Raw genomic sequence first — 20,150 nt, 5'->3', positions numbered from 1 at the left:
TAGTTAGAGACTTCGGACCCTGTTGGGTCAGACGTCTTTAGAGCGTATCGGGAGTGTAGACCTCTTAACCAAAAACAGAAAGAGAAAGCTCCGTCTAAAAGGCAAAACATACTGAATTCGTCAGGATTCTCAGCATAGGGAGTGTTCTGGTTTCAGTTTGTCGTATATTTGTAGTCCGAGCTTTATTGACCAATTACGTAGCAGCAGGCTGTGGTGTACTCAGATAAAACACTTTATAAGGACAGAAATAACAGGCAGAACAACATCTGTGCTAATGACACACCAGCTCCCATCGACGGTGATCCAACACTGATTTATTTCTCTCTGCATAGGAGTGCAAAGTAGAATCAATTAATTTAGCTAATTTAGTGTGCAGGAGTTTGCTCGCAATGTTTGGTAATTCAAAACAATAAAGTAGCTCATAGTGGGGTGCCAGGACTGTTTTTGTTGCTGTAGTATTATTTGATTTTTCCTTGCATCCTTTTGAAGTTTTACACTGAACCCTACATGTTTTATTTTTTAACCTGCGTTATTCTGTTGTTAAATTCTTACATATTATAGAAAAGATACGTTTTCCTTCTGACCAACTTTGCTGCTTCTTGTTGCTCTTGACTTTCCTCCTGAACCTGTAATGAGGCATGAGATAACTCGGCAAGTGGAGCAATCTCTGTAAACTTAAACGCAGGCTTTGCCAGCGTTATCACCGGGGGAGGAATGTGATCTTCAGTTTGATTTGATTTGACAAACACAGCTAATGCGCACTGGCAGGCCAAACACACTAGGAGAGCGGAAAGACAGACCTCAGGGTGAGAGGAAGGGGCGGGGGGGGGGGGGGGGGGGGGTCAGGGCTGCTGCTGCAAACGAACGCTGTTAACCCTTCCTCTGCTGTCACAGCACAGAGCAGCACTGAAGTTAACTTTGTGTGCACATTATACAAACAGGGAGTCAGAGAATCACTTCCTGTCCCGCTGTACTGCTGCACCGGATAATCTCCGCTTCCTGCCTCTGTGAACACTTGAGTTTGTTATCATGATTACGTGTTTCTTTCCTCTGGAGAGCCACCGTCAGTGACTATCAGTGTCGGCTTTAACCTCACTGACATTGTTTCTCACAGTTGTTTTTCCTTATTTTTCCAACTTCTTACCTCAGAAAGCAAAATACCCATTAGACACCGTGAGAGGATATCAAATCTAATTTAACTCAGCTGCTGGGATCTGCTCCCCGAGGTTTGAGGTCGAGCAGATAGAAAGCCTCAAACACGTTGGAAGTGAAAGAATGTTATTTTGGCAATCAAAAGACGGGGGGGGGGGGGGGGGGGAATTGATTGCATCTGCAGAGGAACATCACAATCTGATTCAGTTAAACTTTTAATCTGTGTTTTTTTTTTTAGATTCAGGTTATGAAAATGAAAATGAGGAACAGGTGTCTTTTGTGATTTAAAGGTCACATAAAGTTCCCTGTTGGTTTGTCTGTTTCTCTTTTAAACCATAAAATGATTAAACAATGTTTAAAGTTTTCTACTTCTGATTTTACATCTGTTGTTTAAAGCATTTTCACACAGTGTAGAACCAAGGAACAGAAACATGCACAAAGTCTCAGCAACATCACCTGATGGTTACTGAGGGAACTTTTGAAGCCTGTCGATGGCGGTCACCATATTGAAAATTATGTCTCAACCTAACTTACTGTCAACCTATCACCAGCCTGAGCCCGAGCCTCTGAGCTCGAGGAGGCGAGGTAGAATACCTTTTAAAAACTGTATTTAAAAAGTGAGTTATCCCAGATGCAGTAATCATTCTTAACCTCACAACATGACTGATGAGATCTGAACCATAACTTGAACTGACTTTTAATGTCTAAATGTAGCTGCTCTGTTGACTGTCTGAATGTGTTTGCTGCTATATGTTTCTGGAGAGTCTGCAGAAAATGTCCACCTTTGTGGCCAGTAAAGTTGAATTCTAGTCTCTTCAAATCAACACATCCTGTTTGATGTATTTCTACAGTAACTAATGTCAGCTGACAAATCATACAAAATAAAAGTTACAAAATAAAATTCTGCACTGCTAGCTTTATGAACATCTGTTGTGAGTAACCCAGTTAGTTTAATCTCATTTCAAATCAGATTGACTCTTTGACTCTGCTCTTTGAGAGAGAGGCTTTTACTTTTTGCCTTTCTTATTGCAGTAAGCCTAAGTCTCAGACAAGCAGCAACCTCCGGCTTTGAAAAATGAAGCCAGAGGCTCGAAGCTCGAAGCTGGCTCCAGGAACACTGGAAGTAACAGGCAAAAAAAGCAGTTTTTACGGCATAATTAAACATGTGCAAAAGACCAAATGGTGTGATTAGTTATTTTCATCACTGGCACGCACTGTACGGGGGTGAATTTATTTTAAGCGGCTCCGTTTTGATTTTGAAAACGATATGTGTTAGTCAGGCACGTAGCTGACATGATTGACAGGTGGGCGCGATGTAACGGTTCATCAGAAGGTTTAAAAGCCGCCTCAGCTCCAGCTCTCAGCCTGTCGTTAGGTTGACTGAAAGTTAGTCTGAGACAGCATTTCCAACATGGTGGCTGCTGCTGATGAGCCTCCAGAGCCCCCTGCAGGAACAGATGGCTGACATCACTCAGGCTTCAAACATTAATATTTACAGTCTCTGGTCTCAGCCAGTGATGAGAGACAGGATTCATTCTGTATGCACGTAACGATGCTTTAACTTTGAACCCTTCTCTGGCCTGGTGGGTTGGTCGAATGGCTATGATTGGCTGAATTACAATCAATAAATCTGACATGAACATTAGGTTTTCATCAATGACTCCCTCGGTAGAAAGTGTGTCGCAACACCCACAACACCTACACGTGCAACGAGCCTGTTGGTGGATATAATCTGTTAGTATGTGGTGTACTACCTTTTATTATTTGGCATCATCTTCTCTCACATTCTGAACTTCTGTTAAGATTTACATATCTTTGAGTTTGGGCCAGGATTAAAGTTTTACACTCGTTTGTTTGTTGTTGGTTGTTCATACTTGGTGACAGTTAATAATTGTTCCTGAACTCACCACGTGTCACAGACTCCAACCACGACTCCATCTCAACCCTGTCCTCGATCAACGAGTCCCAGGACAGATATGAAAATCATTCATGGGATGACTGGTGGAGCCGGCTGTCTGCCCGCTCAGCAAAGATTAACTTTGACGTTTCCTCTCCTAAATCCGCTCTGATTAAATATTTGCTGGCTCATTTAAAATGAATGTGAATTAATGGTCAGTCAGTGAGTTCACGTCTGCTTCACTCCAGTAATTGCCATGATTTGGCATAAAGACCTCTATGGCACCTCCCGTCTGTTGTCTGTCGGGTTTCCTCTTCCTCTGTCCCACTGCGTACACACGTCAGTCTGATTTTCAGCTTTTTCTGTTTGCAGCTCTTTACATGAAGGACCTCAAACTTTTTAAATATGTGGAGCTGTTATTCTGAGAACCTGGGACTCTGGGACTTTAGCCCACGCTATGATTAAAGAGATGGCAGTGTTTCTCTGCTGGCTACTCATTCCAAAAACATCTCAACAACTATGTGAAATTGTGCAACTCTCAGTTCATTCTGTTCTCTGGGAAGCAGAGTTGCAGTGTAACTCTAGAAATGAATCTGATGAAAAATGGTTAACAGATTATAATGTTCAAACAACAAACCACAACTGAGCCAGCGGGGCGGCTGTCGCTCAGTCGCCGTCTCTCAGTCGCCGTCTCTCAGTCGCCGTCTCTCAGTCGCCGTCTCTCAGTCGCCGTCTCTCAGTCGCCGTCTCTCAACCAGAAGGTCGAGGGTTCAATCCCCAGCTCCTGCAGCAACATGTCCGATGTGTCCTTGGGCAAGACACTTAACCTGAGTTGCTCCCGCTGCTTTCAGTCAGCAGTGTATGAATGGATAAGTGACTTCTGATGGTCTCACGACACAGCAGCCTCTACCATCAGTGTGTGAATGTGTAGGTGTGACCTGTGGTTTAAAGTGCTTTGAGTCGTCAGAAGAAAGGTGCTATACAAGCTCAAGTCCATTTAACATTTACAATGTTGAATATATGTCCAAATCAAACAGGATTATGTTACTGAAGCTTACATGATAGCAATCTTAAAGGGTCAGTGTGTGACTTTTGAACAATGCTCTCTTCCAAGCTTCCCCCCTCCCCTGCCGTCTTCACACTTCCCTCGCCCCTCCGTTCCTGTTTTCACAGGTACACAGACAAAAAGTGCAGATATGCGTCTCAAAGTTGATTTGGTCGTGATGTTTGTCTTTTTAGGGTCGCTTTGGAAAAGTGGTGTTGGTTCTCCTCCGGTCATAATCTTGCACTGACACCCTTTACAGTTTGAATCCACCTAGACCCAGCTTCCCTGAGTGTGCGGGACGGTCTCTCTGCCTCCACATGGTGGCAGGTTAAAGGTTGGAAAGGGAGGGTTCATGTGGGGAAAAAAGATGTATGGATCAAATTTGAGCCTCTGAGCGAAACATAAACAAGATGAAGGAAGCGCCGTCCCATCTAAAGTCTGGGCCTAAGTCTTTACTCCACAATATATTAACAATAGGTATATTTGATTGTTGTCATATTAATATTCTTGTATGGGAGGAGCCGGCCGTCCCGTGTATGTAAACACGATGTAAAGACAGCTCTGAAAACAACAGAGGGACTCACGCTTCTCACTCATTGTAGACAGTCATGACTCAGAGAGACATTTACACAGGAGATACTTGATTTCTGATGTCGCACATTCTTCCTTTAAGTTCATTTAAAGGGGACATATTATGAAAAATCTACTTCTACAGTGTTGTTGAACATATGTTTGGGTAACCTGAGTGTCTACAGACGCACAAAATGTGAAATAAACCCATCCAGTCCTTTGTTTGAGATCTGTATAAGACTGAGAGAGAAAAATGCTCTGTTTCAAATGTGCTCTCCTTGTGATGTCACAGTGGGATTCTGGTAAAAAGAAATCCCCTCCCCTCCCCTGGTATCTCCACCCATGGACTCCACCCCCAGCCTAGAACAAAACTTTTGTGCAGGTCTGCCATTTTTATTCTCTCTACAGAGGAGTGATGTCTACGGGGAAAACTCAGAGGGGGGGTCATTACATTTAAAGAGACACACACACCAAAACGGAGCGTTCTGAGAAAGCTGGTTTATACAGGGTCACAAACCTCCTCTGGTGCTTGATTCATGTTATATTTTGACCAAAGCACAGCACAGATGTTTCATTTAGACCACATGGGGGGCTGTTTGAAGAGGGGGAAAAGGGGGATAATATGTCCTCTTTAAATATTAGCATGCTAACACCGTATACTGAACATTTGAAACATCATACCTCCTGAATTTCGGCATGTCAGCATGGTTGCCGTGGTGATCATGTTAGAAATGTAGCTCATTTAAAGTTTAGGGTTTCACAGAGTCACAAGTGTGACAGTGTACACCGTTCTCTTTTTACCTCATTCAATATGAAGGATCTATACAAGATCCCATCTACAGTCTTGCTCCATGTCATTTGAACCTGCGGAGGGGAATGTGAATAAATAATTAACACCGAGTAATAAGCCGTGTGTGGCTCTGCTGCGTACTGTATGTGAGAGGCAGCGAGGGTGTCACATGCTCTGCATCCTTTTCTCCATCTGTTCCACCTCCTACACGTTACTGTGTTTGCAGGACAGAAGTGCCTCTCTGCTTTTTTTAAATCTATGGCTACTACAACAGGATGGTGCACATAATGTACAACCTCTAAAACAATACCCTGTTGTTCATCCTGTCTTACAGACATCTTGGATCCCACTGAGAGGTCGCTACATGTTTCCAGGGTTCAGTTTCCCCTCCACGGTGAGTCACGAGGAGCAGGCATGTTGAGATGCTATGTGGTTTTTGTTTTTCCTCTTCAGACACTGTTACCCTGCTGGGGAACCTCACCTACATATCCTTCAACTTACACAAACAAATGATTCGCTTTGTAATAAAAGCTAGCACGGAGCTTCTCTTTGTCCTGAAATAAGAATCACGTCTCCATCAGTGCGATCAAAATATTGACACAGGGCTGAACAGTCAGCATGCTAACAGATCGAGCGGTGTGGTGTGTAGGAGGAACGTTTGAATACTGTTTATACAGCTGTGGACAAGAATATAAGAAGTCATGGTTCTATGTAGCAGCATTTATTTGTAATCCCAGTGGAGGCTGTTCTCCCAGAAAATGAATTAATTCCAGACAGAAGTGATTAAAAGAAGGGAGAGAAATGTGCTTCACTTTGTTCCTGTCAAACGTTAGATGAGAAAACTGATTATACTTCAGTCTGTTTCCTAAATATAAACTACTTTATACTCTAATGAGATAACTAAATCCACCTTTGGAGACGTGACACATCTGAAAGGAGAACTCCTAAAAACTAAAGAGTTGTGTAAAATGTAAATAACAGAATTTGATCATTTAAGTTAATATTTTAAATGAAGCATAAAGACAACACATCAAACGTTAAAACTGAGAAATAGTTGAAAATATTAGGAACAGGGTCATGTTAGTGGTAGTGTTGTCAAGACCACAACAAGACCAAGAAATACCTGAGACCAGAGTGCTCCGAGACCAAGACAAGACCAGAAATTTACAGCCCAAGATCGAGTTGATACCAATACCAAGACCATAAATATCAATGAAAAATCATCATCTTGTATCACTCACTTAGTCTTTACCACTGGGAAGGTTGTAGACATTACCGGGGGATAAAAAACAAGTTATTCAGTTTTTTTTAGAAAGAAAGAAAAGAGAGAAATAGCCTTTCAGTAGTAGTCTAAAATCCAGACCGAGACCAAGAGACCGAGACAAGACAGAGTAAAAATGCTTTTGATTCTGAGACGAAACCTTCACAAAGTCTTGAGATCAAGTAAGATTTACGATGACAACACTAGTTAGTAGCATTATTTCATTTTAAAGGTCCAGTCAGTGAGATGTGTAGTGAGTGAGATGATAAAGTGATCTTACTATATGATCAGACATTAAGGAAACATGCTATGTTGAAGTGCTGGCTTCTCTGACAACAATGCAGCAGTCAGTATGTCCTCCTTCTAACTTTAGATTCTGCTCCTGAATGCTCTGGATTTGTTTGGACCAGAGAAGGTAGGCGCTTTTAAGGACCCCCCCCCCCCCCCACATGGCCGTTTTGGACGCCCCTCGGTTTCCCAGATATGAGAGCAGTTATCAGGTCAACAGGTGTTGCAGCGATGGAAGCGGGCAAGAGGTTCAGATAGAAGTGATCGTACCCGACCTAAAAAGCCTCTGCATGTTTCTAATAAGCTCCACGAGCAGAAACGTGCTCAAACTAGGATCAATATTGGAGATGCTTTTGAAAAATGGAGAGAGGTTAGAACACAGAAAGGTTTACAGACCGATGCAGAGCTGGATAAACACTGAAGCTTCAGAGTCCACCACATGGTGACCTGTGTGAGCATCAACTCTAGAGAGGAGGGGGCGGGGGGAGACAGCTCTCTACTATGTTTAGAATTTGGACTGCAGTACCCATTTTAAACACTAGGTGTCAGAGTTACATATTGCTCCTTTAAAACATGTTTTCAGCATTAAATTTAAAATGTGCTGATTTTCCAAAAATAAGTAAAATTTCTCAGTTTCAATGTTTGATATGTCGTCTTTGTGTTTTCAATTAAATATGAGGCTTTAATATCACCTTTCTGTTATCATTTACATTTTGTACAATGTCTTACTTTTTAGGAATTTATGTTTTCTTCCTCTTGATGAATTTATTGCTTGCAAAGCCAGAATCAAACTCCTGGCTGGTTCGGCTGGCAGAGCATCGAGGCTCGTTGTCAACAAGCTGAAAATATGTGATGATGTTGGGTTTTCTGATTACTCTCTTCTCTTCTCTTCATGAGCCATTTGTTTTCCACAGTTTGAATGCTGCAGGGATTTGGGGATTTAAAGAAAACACGGCTTTGGATAATGTGCAAAACAGAGTGCTGCGACACTTTTAGACACTCATACATTTGATCTTATACTTTGGCTGCTCAGGGGGACATGAGGTGGATTCTTGGATCAATAAGAGGAATTATGAAATGGATAGACTGGAATCAATTACATTAAATGTTTGATGGAAGGATCAATAGATAAGGTTGGAGTAAATCACAGAATTCATGAGCTTCAGTCTGTCTTTGAAGAAGCTGAATTACAATCACATCTGTCGAAATAGTTTACCATGAAGCGTGAACACCATTACCCCTAATTTCCACTTACTCTGTACGTGCCGCGGCCCGTCAGCACCACAGGTTTCCCTCCATCGGACGGCGTGCGCCCTGCCCTTGTGTTTTATTTTGAAATTGACCGAACGCTCTGTGCGTTTCCTTGTCTGACTTCCTGACCAGGTCGTTCTTTTCTCTCCAGCTTGAGGCGAAACCTGCAGCTGCTGCCACGCTCCAGAGACGGAGCCGCTGTGTGGAAACACAATCATTGGCTAGAGTGACAGTGAACGGCGCCGTAGTTCGCTGCAGACCGCGGCATGCGCGGAGTATGTGGAAATTGGGGGTTAGAAAGAAGTTAATTGACATATTGCTCGGCTTATTGCCTATGAATGACACAATATCGAAACACAATCAATCAGTCTACAAAGCTAGAGCCAGCAGATGGTTAGCTTAGCATTAAATTGACAAGATATATCATTCAATCTTTATTCCTATGGAGCCAATTCATTTAGGCGGTCTAACAGGCAGTTAGCTCCAAATTAGCATTTATTTTAGTTCACTTTGTCTTAATCTAGTCATACAACGTCAGGAGGAAGGACAGGAAAATGATTTCCCCAAATGATGAAAAGTTTCTTTCTTGTCTGTTTTGAGGACTCGGATGTAATTCTGCATGATTGGAATGTAGCGTCTGTTGAGTACACCTTACTGTTCAAGCAACTAGACGCCAACACAGGTTTATTTTTAGGACCTTATTCCTCCCTTTTTTAAAACTGTGAGACGAGATTCTTTATTTTTTTAAGTTCTTGTCCTCTGTGTGAACCCCTTCCTAACAACCCACCTTCTTCTCTAATAACTTTGAATCTTCAGTTACACCTCACAACATTCAGTGTTTGTGTTATTTTGGAACTTAACTTTGTAAAAAAAATAAGGATGTGATCTAAAAATGAACAAAATACTGAATAATTAAAGACGTCTGTAATAAAACACTGGCCTTACAAAGTCTCTAAACGTTACTGAACAGGACACAGAAGGAAAGTTGTGAGAAGTCAGACAGGATGAGGATTGTCTTCGCTGGCTGTGAAAGCTCGTGAGCAGAATGTGATCCATTTCTCCTTGAGGGTCCCGGACTCTTCCCAGACTACCGCAGGGGAAAGGGTAGAGGGGCAGAGAGCCAAAGGGGGGGTCCGCAGCGCCATTGAGGTGTCAGATAACGAGTATTCTGCGGATTTATCCCGGAACAGCAGACAAAGAGCCACAAGGGCGAGTGTCCCCTTCAGTGTTGGGGAAAAATCCCCCACCTCGAGGAGTGTTTCCTTACAACTTCCAATTGTAGCCTCCAGAGCTCGTCCCAGAACAGAGACTCCTTTGAAAGGGGCTCCTGAGAAACGTTTTCATTCAGCCATCTCAGAAAATGTAAAACATGATTTCTTTAAGAAACATTTATACTTCAGTGTCGGCTCAGAACTGGAGGTGTCGATTTTATTGACATTTTTGAGCCTGTTTTCTTTTTTTCCCGTCGACTAATTACCATTCCTTTAAATCACTATTATGAATACTTATTTTCTCTTCACTTCCCTCACACACAAACTGAAAAAGACTTGAGTGAAATCGCCGCAGGGAGATATGTTTTTTTCAGTTAATTCCTCTTGACTCGTTCTTAATTATTAAAGAAAATGCTGAACTTTGATTTGTTGCTCTGAAGCTCAGTGCAGAAACTATCAGCAGACAGAAAAAGATACAAGATGATTATAAAATGTATAAAAATGGACGTCACCCATTGGTTTTTGAAAAGGTGGCCATATTGGAAATGTTATCTCAAACTAGCTTTCAATCAATCCAGTAACAGTCAAAGAGGCGGAGCTTCAGCCTCTTGGTACACAGCTACAACTCACCTGAGTGTCAGCTGTTAAGCCACGTCCCTAATAACGTACATTTAATCATAACTCTTCAATCAATCAACACGGAGGGGTTATCAAATAAATCACCTCATGTACAGTGTGTACCAATAAAGAAATGAGCTACTGATACCAAATTAATTTGTAAAACTAAACAAGTTTATTTCTGCTGTAAAATTGACATTTTAGTACAGGATCTAATGGGGATTTCATGTGGAGGAATCACTGTTGTACACATGATGCGAGACCACATGACATGATAACACATGGTCCATAAAAAAACAATACAGCACCATTCCACACAATAACACATAGTCAACGATTAAAAAACAATCTCAGTAGCCAGTATGTATTTGTTGTCACATCAATCTAATTTAACTAACTGGTTCACCTCACAGCTGGTTCACAGAAGAGGTTTCTTATCGGGCAGAAGAAGTCATCTGTCGGACAACAACAGATTTGTTTTCACGATCAAACGTGAAAGAAAATGTCTTCTATCATTGCCTCTGAGAAAAATCAGCACCACGCATTTTGTTAGACACGCTCCAGTGACATTTCAAGAGGAGGGACTGCTAACAACAATTTAAATTCAGCAAACCTCAAATTATAAAGAAGCAAAAAGGTTTGAAATCGGCAAAAGGCAAAATGATTACTTCAAACATCGGTATCAGTCCTGAATTTCACAGTCCTTACATCCCCAGATTACATGCATTATCCACTCATATTGTTTTAGTGGGTCGTGTGTGTGTGTCTCTGAAACATGTCTTTGATTGTGAGCTGAGAAGGAAGTTTGGGATGTAATTCCCAGCAGGTGAAGCATCCGGCTTTGCCCTCTTGTTTATGTCTTTGTCTCCTTTTCCACCTGTGACAAAGCTAACCCAGGTGTACACTTATTCCTCCTCTTTTGTGTGTGTGTGTGTGTGTGTGTGTGTGTGTGTGTGTGTGTCTTTCCTGCAGATGGTGAGTCACGCCCTCTCTCTCCAGGATCGTCTCGGTGAATAGCCGGCCATTCAAGACGAAAAAGGATCTCGGTTCACCTGTTGAATAAAGCCCTCTTCCTTCTGCACAGCGTGGGAGAGGGTGCCACCGCTGAGCCGGTGGAGCATCTCTGCAGGCTGATAACCGGAGTGAAAGCGGCGCTGACCGATCATCTTTCACTCTGAGCTACTCACCTTTCATGCGGCGGACCCCGAGCCGGCTCTCAGGGCTGGACTGTCAGCGGGAAGGCAGCGAGACTCTCATGTAGACGGGGGTCAGCCGAGGCGCACAGAGGACAGGTGTAAAACATCTTCATGAGACTGAGGAGGCTCACATGTTTGGATGACCTCCACACTGGATTTAAACACTTGAGCTGATTTTTTTTTTTCTCTCATTTGGAGGTTGGGGCCCAGTGGGGCTGTGCGGTGGGAGAACAAGGAGAGCCGGTGTTGATTCTTCTGCTTTATGAGTTTTCACCACAGGGACAGTGTTTCTGAGCGGCAGGGGGAGCCAGCATGGCCAGGCCTCTGCTGAAGATACAGCGCTACTTCCGCAGGAAACCCGTGCGGTTTTTCTCCCTCATCCTCCTCTACCTGACGGCCGGCAGCCTCGTCTTCCTGCACTCTGGCTTTGTCGGGGACAGCGGCTCGGGAGGCAGAGGGGGCCGCGACTCCTTGGTGGCTTCGGGGACCTCGGCGTCCGACGCCCGGGGGCTCAACATCATGAGCCGAGTGTTTAAGGAGACGCGCAGGTCCGGTCGGAGGTACGGCCCCCCGTGGATGAAAAGGGCCAGGCACGAGGGGGGCGAGAAGATGCGCAGGGGGGGGGACTACACCAGCAACTGGAACCGTGCACTTAAAGGACGCAATGCCAAAGACGTGGACGACGGAAGAGGTGAGTTACATCAAGACTTTAATAAACCCCTGCAGTGTAGGCCTGTCCCAGAATAAGGACTTACAAAGTCTAACCCGGTTTGATCGTCAAATCTTTTTTTGATTCACCACAGCATTAAACTTTTTGTCTTCTAGACTTGAAATAATATTTTTCTATGATAGGAGCCATCATTTTTTTCACTCATTAAGTCTGCGTTTAGGTGACCTTATAACGATATTACACACATCCATTTACACCACACGGACGACTCAGGTGTGTGTGTATTCAGTCACCACAGCAGCCACAATCTACACATCTGTCAGACCATCGACCAACAACGATCTGTACTCTTTTAACTCACCATTTGAGGAAGTATTAACACATTCATACATTTGTTTTTTTGTCACATCTTACCTCAGGGGACCTCGCCCCCCCTTCCTTCTAGATAGATAGATAGATAGATAGATAGATAGATACTTTATTGATCCCGAGGGAAATTCAAAGCATCCAGTAGCAGGTTACAAAGACGAACATGACATGAAACATTTGTTACAAATTAAACCACAAAACCGACGCCCCCCCTCCCATACATATATATTAACCTGAAAAAAGATTTAAAGAATACCTCTAGATGAAACAAACTTAAACTGTGCAATTAAAAATAGACTTATACGAGAAATGTACATCCGTGCAGGGATAAAAATATATGTGAGATTTAAACAAGAACCTATAAACAGTTGAGGAAAAAGAAAATCTTGGAAAAATTAGACCTGAATATAAAAAATAAAAAGTGTTGACCTTCTGAAGTTGTGTTGTCTATATATGTACAGCAATGTTTAAAAAGAAGATAGTGCAAAATCATCAAAAAACAGACATTCAATTCTGTCAGACAGGGAAAGTCTCCCGTTGAATATCAGGAGCACTCCTCCTGATATGATCTAGATATTTTGCAAATGTGAAAACAGCTTATGATACCGTATATAGCCGCTGCTGCTGCAGCATCAGAAGGTCAGAGCAGTGATTCCGTCTACAGTCTGAAAACGCTGTCAGGGCCTCTCTCATGTCCAAAAGTTCAAAATAAATCAGAAAATTAGGAATTGCGTTTCAAGAATGTTCTCTTAGCTTCTGCCCCCAAAAAAATAACTATTAAAGGGATTCAAAGAATGAAATGAAGTGGGCTTGTTCTGATGAGCATGAGTGGAATCTACTGTTGGAATAAATACATACTTAATGAGGAGGTAATTAAAACATATGCCAACAATTGCAGAGATAATTGTAGTTTTGCATAATTGATGATTACTCAGTGAGCAGAACTGGAGTCTTACAATGATGATGTGATCTGGTTGTTAGTGCTGCTGATCATAATATTCAACAAATTAAAAACGTTTAAAAAGTTGAAGGCTCGTTCATAATGCAAACACGCGGGCAGCTCTCATGCTGCGACGGTTCATGTTTGTCTAAAAGAGATCCTCGCCGATGTCTGATTACAAACTGCGACACATCTCTATGTAATCGGTCCTGGAGGAAATCTCTCCTGAGCGTGTTGTTGGTGATGATGATAATGATCCTCTGTGTGCGTCTCAGAGTGAATCCTCTCGGCTGCAGCTTGAGCACACACACAGGAGCTGCGTTACTATCACAACATCTGAACATCATCTCCGTCTGTTTACAAACTGAGGGAGCCTTTCAGGCTAAGTTTACCTGTAAACTCCTGACTGGCATGTGTGACATCACACTGACATCTCTGACCTCGCCTGGCAGGAGTATCCTGTTCCTTTTTCTGAATGTCACACGATCGATGACTCGATTAGAGGAGATCATATCCTCACTGGGATTACTTTACTCATCCTCTCTGCTTTTCTTACCCTGTCACACACACTACACACACTGCTGTCACACACTCCTCACACGGCTGTATGAAGAGTTAATAATTTAAAAGGACATTACGTTCTGTACTGTAAAGAAACACCTGGTGCATGTCTGGGTCCTCCTCTCCTCACGGTAAAGAATAAAGATGGTGGAAGACGTTCTCAGATTGTTTTATTAAAGCTGCTGTGAGGAACATATGATGTGCCATACACAGGCGCCCCCTGTGGACAAACAATACATGTGATACCACGTATCAGCAACTTATCGGACGGTAGTAAGGCCTGTCTGTTGGACGTGAAGAAAAGTTGAATTATTCAGCACATTTTTCTGCAGTCTCTTATTAATTGCGCGAGCAGCACCACTCTGCTCTGTTTCAAATATGCACCGAGTCTTTGTTCAACAGAGCTCGCTGCAAAAAGACGTCAAGGTGATCAGAAAAGATCGCCCCTGACAGGAAGTCAGATAAGCGTCCTGTCAATTTTAAAATAAAACACAATATACACAGTATGCCACCCCCCTCTGGAAACGCCCCTGTCCTTGTTTCCAGCTGATCATGGCTGTGCTTAGGCTCCAGAGATGGACCCGGTGGATTAGGGCGTGCAAACACACAGCGCTGATGGAACACAGCGTGCACAGACGAGATGGAAATTGCGGGTTAGAAATACGTCACAGCATTGAGGTTAGATACTCTCAAAGTTTCATTTCGTGACACCTGTCCCAAAGAAAGTCATTTCAGAGACTGAAGTCAGCCCAGGAGGCTTTAATTGTTCGAACATTATTTCTGTTTGCTCATATCGATATAATCCCAAAATATAAGGCAATAAAAATGGCAAAAAATAGCCCCCAAATAGGCACCTATGACTCCATAGTGGTTAGGCGTGTTTCTGTTGTTTTACAGTGCAGTACAGTCGGGTGGAGACGAACATAAGTGTGAGTGACGGCTGCTCTGTCTGTTTGAGATCTGACAAAGCGTACATGCTGCTCTCCCCTCAGTTTTTAAACGCACTCTGCTCTGGGACAGGCGCCAACCTCTGTGAGGCTGAAGAGAAAATAAATAAGTGATTCTATTACAGAAAAAGCTGTGAGTCACTCGACAGTACGGCGCAGAACTCGCTGCACAAAGGAGAGTTCAATATTAAAGTGATGCGTTTCTCCAGATCAGGAGAGCTACTCTTCAGATTCAAGGCCGGAAAAACAAACATGTTTACACTGAACACTCAGGCTTATCTTCTGTTCAAGAGAAGGCGCCTCCTCCTCCTCCTCCTCTTCCTCCTCCTCCTCCTCCTCCTCTTCCTTCTCCTCTTTCTCCTCCTCCTCCTCCTCCTCCTCCTCCTCCTCTTCCTTCTCCTCTTTCTCCTCCTCCTCCTCCTCCTCTTCCTCCTCCTCCTCCTCCTCTTCCTTCTCCTCTTTCTCCTCCTCCTCCTCCTCTTCCTCCTCCTGCTCCTCCTCTTTCTCCTCCTCCCCTTCCTCCTCCTCTTCTTCCCCCTCCTCCCCTTCTTCCTCCTCCTCTTCCTCCTCCTCCTCTTCCTCCTCCCCTTCCTCTGCCTCCTCTTCCTCTTCCTCTTCCTCGTCCTCTTCCTCTTCCTCCTCTTCTTCCTCTTCCTTCTCCTCTTCCTCTTCCTCCTCTTCCTCTTCCTCTTCCTCCTCCCCTTCCTCTGCCTCCTCTTCCTCTTCCTCTTCCTCGTCCTCTTCCTCTTCCTCCTCTTCTTCCTCTTCCTTCTCCTCTTCCTCTTCCTCCTCTTCCTTCTCCTCTTCCTCTTCCTCCTCTTCCTCTTCCTTCTCCTCTTCCTCTTCCTCTTCCTCCTCTTCTTCCTCTTCCTCTTCCTCCTCTTCCTCTTCCTTCTCCTCTTCCTCTTCCTCTTCTTCCTCTTCCTCTTCCTCCTCTTCCTCCTCCTCCTCCTCCTCCTCTGAAACAGTAACCTCCCAGGACTGCAGCAAACACTGATCAGAGAGTAATTAGCAGCTACAAAGCTTTTGTTTCCTCTCACACATCCTGCACTCTTCATATCTCTGCAGTCTTAACCGTCCTCGATACTTTTATATCTCCTTTCTTTCCTTTCCTCTGCTAAAGCACGCCTTCTCGCCTGCTTCAGAGAAAATATTGCAGCAAGAGATTTGCAGCGCAGCACATAAACACACACGCACACACACGCTGAGTGCTGCAGCAGCACAGAGGTTTACTGTACTGAAGCGAAAGCATCAGTGCACTGGGGATAGAGAGCAGCTGAGGCACAGTTTGCATAATGTTCCAGCAGGTATAGAAAGGTTATTGTGCATTAAAAGTATAAAACAGACCAGCTAATAAAAAACATGTTGACATCATGTGTACATGTTGTCCCATTCTCTTCCATCTTCTCTTTCCAAGCAGGAATAGATTTATTGCAGAATGATGCTGCAGCTCTATTTAAGTGTTTCCCTACATGGTAAAGCAGATTATTATCCAGCAGCTCAACAATAGTTAGGAAGAAGATTACCGTCCTGCACCGCATGCTGCACAAAATGCAAGCCCTTAGAGCACAACAATTAAAGTAATGCAGGGGACAGGGACCTGGTGGAGCTATTATCAGAGGCTCAGAGGGGTAATGGCACAGCACAGATGGTTGAGAGGTCTGTTTGTTAAAGGTACAGTAGAGCCCATGCAGCTGGAGGAAAACAGAGGAGTGTGCTTTTAATGTGAAGGGAGAAGCTGATTGAAGGTTTTCTGCCTCTGCAGAGGTACACACACACACACACACACACACACACACACACACGCTTGTGAAATAACACAGCGAGATGAGTGCCACTACAGTCACAGGCCACTAGAAGGGGATGTGTGTCTTTATAAATAAATAAAGCTTCTGCTCCACTTCGGGCTCCTCGTGCGCTCTCTTACTCCTCTGTGTAGAAATGAAGAAGAAGCTGCAGTGGGGGAGTGTGTGTGTCTTATACAGTTCAGAGTCGAGTATTTACAGTGAATGATTACAAACAGCAAACATCTTGTTGTCTCTCTGTCCACACAACCAACATTTATCTTTTTTATCTCTTTCAGCTAAATATATCGGCTGTTACGTGGACGACACACAGAAGAGAGCGCTGAGAGGAGTTTCCTTTTTTGACTACAAAAAAATGACCGTGTTTCGTTGCCAGGACAACTGTGCAGAAAGGTATGAGGAAATAAAAAACTCAAAGCTTCTTCCTTTAGATGTCTTTATCCTCTTTCTTCTCTTTTTTTTCTCTTTCCATTGAACTGAAAGAGCTGATGTCATAATTAAAAACACTGACTGGGAATAAGAAAGGAAGCATTTGTGGTGATTTAAAAAACCAGGAGGGGTCAAAGATGAAATGTCCAGCTTCTAACTAAAAATGACTAAATATTGAAACATGCTACACACACATTCACAGGAGTCCCATAAACACATCATGCACAAACAGGACCCCTGTGGACATTTACTAATGGAGGGATGTCAGAGTGAGGGGCTGCACTCAGCAGTTGCAGGTTCGGCACCTCAGCAGTGACCAGGAAGTGATCTGACACCTCGCCAGGAACCACTCCCCCTTTTTCCAAACATGGAGTCGTGTGAAAACAAACAAAAATGTTATATTGTTTTTCTAAAATTGAAGTTTAAGTTTCATTTTAATTATTTAAGTTTCAAGTATTTGTCTGGCCACAAAAGAAGACTAGACCAAACATTTTTTCCCACCACCTGAAATAGATCTGCTCGAGTTTTCAAACCGTCTATCTGCTCCTCTCTCTCCTCTCTCTCCTCTTCCTCGCTCAGCCTTCTCTCACCTTTTTACATCCTCCCTGAAGAACACCAGGGACATCTCTGTCGAATGCATTGAATTACACCCATCACTGATTCACAGAGTGCAGAAAAGGAGCAGAGAGCTGTGTTTTCACCTCCTCCTCCTCCTCCCTCCTCGATTCCTGCAGCCTGCCTCGCCTCTCCACGAGCAGCGAGTTAATAAAAACCGACAAACAAATGAGGGGCAGCAGTACATCAGCGTTTGATTGACAGCCCCGGGGATTTGTTCTTGTGTGAGGAGTGGGTTAGACGTTTAATTGCATGCGAAAGACCCCTTGGGAGTCGAATCCTCCATGAAGCAGCGGAAAGAAGAGAGGAGACCTTGTGTGAAGGTTTCAGTTATCAAGTGTTATATAAAAATAATTGACTTTGCCTCGGAGCTCGTGCAGTGTCTCTTCTCCAAAGACGGAGAAATACATCATGCCAGAGTTTTGACGGGACGTGTTCTCATTTTCAAGATAAGGTAGAACTCTATGAAGCTTGAAGGAAATTCTGGTGCCTCTGGAGGAATCTAAATGAGAGCAACACTAAAGAGCGTCGGCAAAAAATAAAGAGCATGAAGTGTATAATAAAGCTTTTATTACTGACGGTAAATAAGTTAAACAACGATGTAAGCTACAGCTCAAAGTACAACAGTCGTTATCAGAGGTAGAGGAAATTCTAAAAGCTATATTGCCCCAGGTGAAATGAATGTACAATTGTATGATATTTAACATGATTTTAGGTGATAATTCAACTCTGACATCTAGTGTTTAAAATAAGTACTGCAGTCCTAATTCAACACATTGTAGAGAGCTGTCTCCCCCCCTCCCCCTCCTCTCTAGAGTCGATGCTCACACAGGTCACCATGTGGTGGACACTGAAGCTTCAGTGTTTATCCAGCTCTGCATCGGTCTGTAAACCTTTCTGTGTTCTAACCTCTCTCCATTTTTCAAAAGCATCTCCAATATTGATCCTAGTTTGAGCACGTTTCTGCTCGTGGAGCTTATTAGAAACATGCAGAGGCTTTTTAGGTCGGGTACAATCACTTCTATCTGAACCACTTCTCTGTCCCGCTTCCATCGCTGCAACACCTGTTGACCTGATAACTGCTCTCATATCTGGGAAACCGAGGGGCGTCCAAAACGGCCGTGTGGGGGGGGGTCCTTAAAAGCGCCTTCCTTCTCTGGTCCAAACAAATCCAGAGCATTCAGGAGCAGAATCTAAAGTTAGAAGGAGGACATACTGACTGCTGCATTGTTGTCAGAGAAGCCAGCACTTCAACATAGCATGTTTCCTTAATGTCTGATCATATAGTAAGATCACTTTCTCATCTCACTCACTACACATCTTGTTGATCATTTAAAGTGATACTGCACATAAAAGGGTCAGTATCATGAAGTTAATATCGCACATGATGATACAAAACAAAGTACAATAAAATACTTTATTTGTCCACTAGGGGTAAATTTGTCGTCACAGCTTGCACAGTAGATACTACTGAATATTGCACTTTATACAGAAGAGAAGCAGCTTAGCTTCATCATCCTCTTGTGCATCGTTTGTTTTGGTCTGATAAATATTTCCTCCGATGATCTGTATCGGCCTGTGAGAGATTAAGACTTTTAATGAAGGCTCAGATCTCTCCTGTCTTCCTCCACTAACAATGTTAATCCTTTTGTTCCTCTCTCTGTCTCTCTCTCTCTCTGTCTCTCTCTCTCTCTCTCTCTCTCTCTCTCTCTCTCTCTCTCTCTCTCTCTCTCCCTCTCTCTCTCTCTCTCTCTCTCTCTCTCCCTCTCCCTCTCTCTCTCTCTCTCTCTCTCTCTCTCTCTCTCTCCTCCAGAGGCTACATGTACGCAGGCCTGGAGTTTGGAGCGGAGTGTTACTGCGGTCATAAGATCCAGGCGCCCAACGCTTCAGAGAGCGAGTGTAACATGGAGTGTAAAGGAGAGAAGAGCAACCAGTGTGGAGGAGCCAACCGGCTGTCCATCTTCAGGCTGGAGCTGAGCCAGGAGTCTGCACGCCGCTGTGAGTTCCCCCCCCCCCCCCCCCCCCCCCCTTAACCACCAAGGCTTCATATGATGCTGCAGAGACTAAACACTTTTCTCATTTATTGAAATAACTTCAGTGAAGAACGTCCAAATAACTTGATGGGATGAACATACGATAAGAAAGAAAAACACACTTTATGCACACACACACACACAGTCTCTCACATACACACACACACACACACACACAGACCTAAACACACACACACACACAGTCTCTCATATACACACACACAAACACACACACAGACCTAAACACACACAGACCGAAACACACACACACACACAGTCTCTCTCTCACACACACACACACACACACACACGCCCACAGACCTAAACACACACACACACACACACACACACACACACACAGACCTAAACACACACACACACACACACACACACACACACACACACACACACACACACTGTACACACACACACTGTAAAACACAGTACAGCTGTACAGATGTGAACTTTTCTGAACGTAATTAAAATCCTCACACAGGAAGAC

At 43.6% G+C, this 20,150-nt stretch overlaps 1 protein-coding gene across 2 annotated transcripts in view; it reads left to right on the top strand.

Annotated features, from left to right (window-relative positions):
* Positions 1-20,150, top strand: part of wscd2 (WSC domain containing 2) — a 57,047-nt gene that overhangs the window by 22,944 nt on the left and 13,953 nt on the right. The window contains exons 2-5 of one of the 2 annotated variants that reach the window (XM_020643275.3): positions 5,789-5,848; positions 11,056-11,970; positions 16,850-16,964; positions 19,429-19,613. In XM_020643275.3, the coding sequence (XP_020498931.1) occupies positions 11,592-11,970; positions 16,850-16,964; positions 19,429-19,613 (679 nt within the window). In that variant the 5' untranslated portion in view covers positions 5,789-5,848; positions 11,056-11,591. The remainder of the gene's footprint in view (positions 1-5,788; positions 5,849-11,055; positions 11,971-16,849; positions 16,965-19,428; positions 19,614-20,150) is intronic. The other variant, XM_065951112.1, reaches the window with a different exon arrangement.

This window comes from Labrus bergylta, chromosome 2 (genome assembly GCF_963930695.1).
Source record: "Labrus bergylta chromosome 2, fLabBer1.1, whole genome shotgun sequence".
Lineage (NCBI taxonomy): Eukaryota > Metazoa > Chordata > Actinopteri > Labriformes > Labridae > Labrus > Labrus bergylta.
The sequence above is the reverse complement of the archived record's forward strand: the minus strand, read 5'-3'. Positions and strand labels throughout refer to the sequence as shown.